Source organism: Crinia signifera, unplaced genomic scaffold (assembly GCF_055691185.1).
Source record: "Crinia signifera unplaced genomic scaffold, ASM5569118v1 HAP2_SCAFFOLD_101, whole genome shotgun sequence".
NCBI lineage: Eukaryota > Metazoa > Chordata > Amphibia > Anura > Myobatrachidae > Crinia > Crinia signifera.
In genome coordinates, this window is record NW_028141995.1 from 226,923 (window position 1) to 230,334 (window position 3,412).

At 50.0% G+C, this 3,412-nt stretch overlaps 1 protein-coding gene across 1 annotated transcript; it reads left to right on the plus strand.

Moving 5' to 3' along the window:
* The first annotated feature begins 284 nt into the window (after positions 1 to 284).
* Positions 285 to 2,122, plus strand: LOC146051499 (uncharacterized). The gene is made up of 2 exons (XM_083167889.1): positions 285 to 492; positions 572 to 2,122. Exons 1-2 carry the CDS (start codon positions 351 to 353, stop codon positions 1,294 to 1,296), a joined length of 867 nt encoding a protein of 288 aa, XP_083024015.1. The 5' UTR covers positions 285 to 350; the 3' UTR covers positions 1,297 to 2,122.
* Positions 2,123 to 3,412: the final 1,290 nt, after the last annotated feature.

Sequence of the window (3,412 nt, forward strand, 5' to 3'; positions counted from 1 at the left end):
GATTGGGTGCATTGCCTCTGTATAAACGCTTGTACATTGTTTGCACTGTGTATACTGATAGATATACATTTATCACTTGCATTATGTCTGAGCATCAGGCTGTGGTTTTGGGGGAGGGAGCCCTTAGTGCACTGAGCGCGTGCAATGTTTGCACACAAAAGTTTGTCCCTGAGCAGATGGCCAAGGGGGGCTTATGTATTACTTGCGCTGATGTGAGACCCATGGGCAGTGAACCCCATAGGGCAGAGCAGATGGAACCTGCGTGGGCCAGGGCCCTAGGCAGGTCAGTTAACGCTTTGGTGCAGCTTTTGGACAGGCAGAGTGATGGGCTGGTAGAATCACAGAGACCTATGCCATCTTCTCAGCAGTCGTCTGGCTCCTTGCCTCTTACCCAGGCAGATCCTGCGCTGATTCAGGTGATGCAGGATACTGCTAAAGGGATCAACAGGTTCAGTGAAATGCTGGACAAAATGGATGATGTGGCAGGGACCCCTAGAAGGTCTTTTTTTTTTTTTTTTTTTTTAATTACTTTTTATTTTATTTTTTTTCCAACAGATATGTTCATCGATACCTAGAAGGTCTTATGCTTTAACTACTGTGGTAGATGAGGAGGAAGGAGAGTATACTGACATCCCCTGGGATCAGGGTGATGATGTGGAAGAGAACTCTGCTGCTGGTATAGAGGATCTCATTGTAGCTGTGAAGCAGGCTTTAAAGCTGTCTGTGGAGGATAAGACTCCTGTTAAAGGTGTTTTTAAGCGACAGCGGAAGGAGGCTGTTACTTTTCCTTCAGATGAGGGGTTACAGGAATTGTTAGAAGGGGCTTGGAAAACTCCTGATAAGAGGTTACAGATGCCTAAGCGATTCCTTAGTCTGTACCCCATGCCAGAGTCTCATGCGGAGCTCTGGGAAAAGGTCCCAGTTGTGGACGCTTCAGTGGCACGTTTCTCCAAGGCTACTGTATTACCAGTACAGGGCGGTGCAGCTTTCAAAGATTCTGTGGATAAAAAGCTGGAGGGTAACCTCAAGGCTATCTTTGAAGGGGTGGGGTTTACCTTACGGCCCCTTATTGCTTCAGCCTGGGTCTCTAAGGCCATGATAGAGTGGGCTGGTGAATTATGCACCATGCTGCAGGCTGACCCTGGTGCGTTACTGCTTGCAGAAAAGATTAAGGCAGCTGCAGAATATGCAGTGGAAGCAGAGGAGGAAGCTATTAAAATGGCAACCAGAGTGTCCATAGTCCCCATTAATGCCAGGAGAGTGCTTTGGCTTAAAGCCTGGGAAGCAGACAATTAGTCCAAGAAGGCTCTGGAAACATTAGCCTTCAAAGGAAAGGTACTTTTTGGTACCGAATTAGAGGAGATTATAAAGCAGGCCACGGGCGGCAAAAGTACATTCCTGCCGGCCTCCTCAGCAAAGCAGACGTCCAGATTTTCTGCTTTTAAGCCGTCCTTTCGGCCCTCCCCTAGAGGTGGTGCGTCCTTTCGAGGACAGTCTTTCAGGGGAAGGTTTCAGTCCTCTAGAGGCAAGACACAAAAGTCAAAATTTGGCTCTTTTCACAAGAAGCCTGCCACAAAGGGAGAGGATAAACCCTCTGCATGACTGTCAGGGGCTTCGCCCGACAGTGACAAAAGTGGGGGGGCGTCTCACACTCTTCAGGGACGCTTGGGCTTCTCTAGGCCAGGATGCCTGGGTGTTAGATATTATAACACAGGGTTACAAAATCCCTTGCAGAGGGCCGCCTCCGAAGAGGTTCATCCCCACATCCTTACCAAAGGAGGCACGGCTTCGTACAGCTCTTGTGAGAGCAGCTCACTCCCTTTTGGAAAAAGGGGTGGTTACACCAGTCCCCAGGGCAGAGTGGAAGAAAGGCTTTTACTCCACGCTGTTCCTGGTGCCCAAACCAGACGGGTCTTTCAGACCAATACTAAATTTGAAGTCCCTAAATGTTCATTTATGGGTAGACCATTTCAAAATGGAGTCCCTACGGTCAGTACTCCTGAGTCTGGACCAGGGAGAATTTTTGGCGTCCATGGATGTCCAGGACGCATATTTGCACGTTCCTATACACCCGGAGCATCAGACCTTGTTGAGGTTTGCCATAGGAGACCTGCATTTACAATTCCGGGCGTTACCCTTTGGGCTAGCAACCGCGCCAAGGGTATTCACAAAGATAATGTCAGTAATGGCGGCGGTGCTGAGGCTCAGGGGAATCACAGTAATACCCTATTTGGACGATCTCCTGTTCAAAGCAGAGTCAGCAGCCATGCTGCAGAGTCACTTGGCAGAGGCCATCAGTTTTTTGCAGGCTCACGGCTGGATTTTAAATTTGCAAAAATCTCAGTTGGTACCGTCACAAAGGCTCCAATTCTTGGGAGTCATACTGGACACCCATCTTCATCGGGTATTCCTCCCGGAGGTAAAGGCCAGGGATCTGGTCACCCTAGTCCAGGAGATTCTCAGGGCTCAGAGCATTTCAGTATGGAGGTGCCTCAAGCTCCTGGGGAAGATGGTGGCGTCATTCGAGACGCTTCAATTTGCCAGGTTCCACTCTCGGAGGTTCCAATGGAACATTTTGTCAGCCTGGTCAGGAAACACTTTGACCATGAAATCCGAGATGATAGTGCTGTCTTCGGACACCCGAGAATCCTTAAAATGGTGGACAGAAGTAGATTCCCTTCAGTGGGGTCGGTCATTACAGACCTGGGACTGGTTGATAGTAACTACCGACGCCAGTCTCAGGGGCTGGGGGGCAATAGTCCTGGATCTCAGGCTTCAGGGCCTGTGGACGGCAGAGGAATCAGCGTTACCAATCAACATCTTGGAGCTGAGAGCTGTCTGGAAAGTGATTTCCTTGGCGGGAGACAGGTTACAGAACCTCCCTTTGAGGATTCAGACCGACAATGCCACAGCTGTGGCGTATCTGAATCACCAGGGAGGTACACGCAGCAGATTGGCCATGTGGGAGGTGTCCAGAATCTTCCTATGGGCGGAACAGAATGTTCCAGCTGTATCGGCTATATTCATTCCAGGAATAGAGAATATAGAAGCCGACTTCCTGAGCAGGGAGGAGCTCAAGGAAGGGGAATGGAGCTTACACCCTCAGGTGTTTCACCAAATCACTTCGATGTGGGGAACTCCGGATGTGGACCTGATGGCATCCAGGGTCAACCGTCAAGTGCCCAGGTTCTATGCCAGAACAAGGGATCCACTAGCGGAGGCTGTGGATGCCATGGCTATTCACTGGCAGGGAGATCTCCTTTATGCATTCCCACCAGTACCAATGTTACCGAGACTTCTGAAGAAAATACAGGGGCAGAAGGTTCCAGTGATCTTAGTGGCCCCAGATTGGCCAAGGAGGTCCTGGTACTCGAGGCTTCAGAGGTTGTCTGTGGACTCATGGCGTCTACCT

Bases quoted from the DNA above. Each gene is read 5' to 3' on its own strand.
- LOC146051499 (XM_083167889.1), top strand. From the start codon at position 351: ATGCCATCTTCTCAGCAGTCGTCTGGCTCCTTGCCTCTTACCCAGGCA. The intron at 493-571 runs CTAGAAGGTCTT...GTTCATCGATAC, and splicing joins GGATGATGTGGCAGGGACCC to CTAGAAGGTCTTATGCTTTA.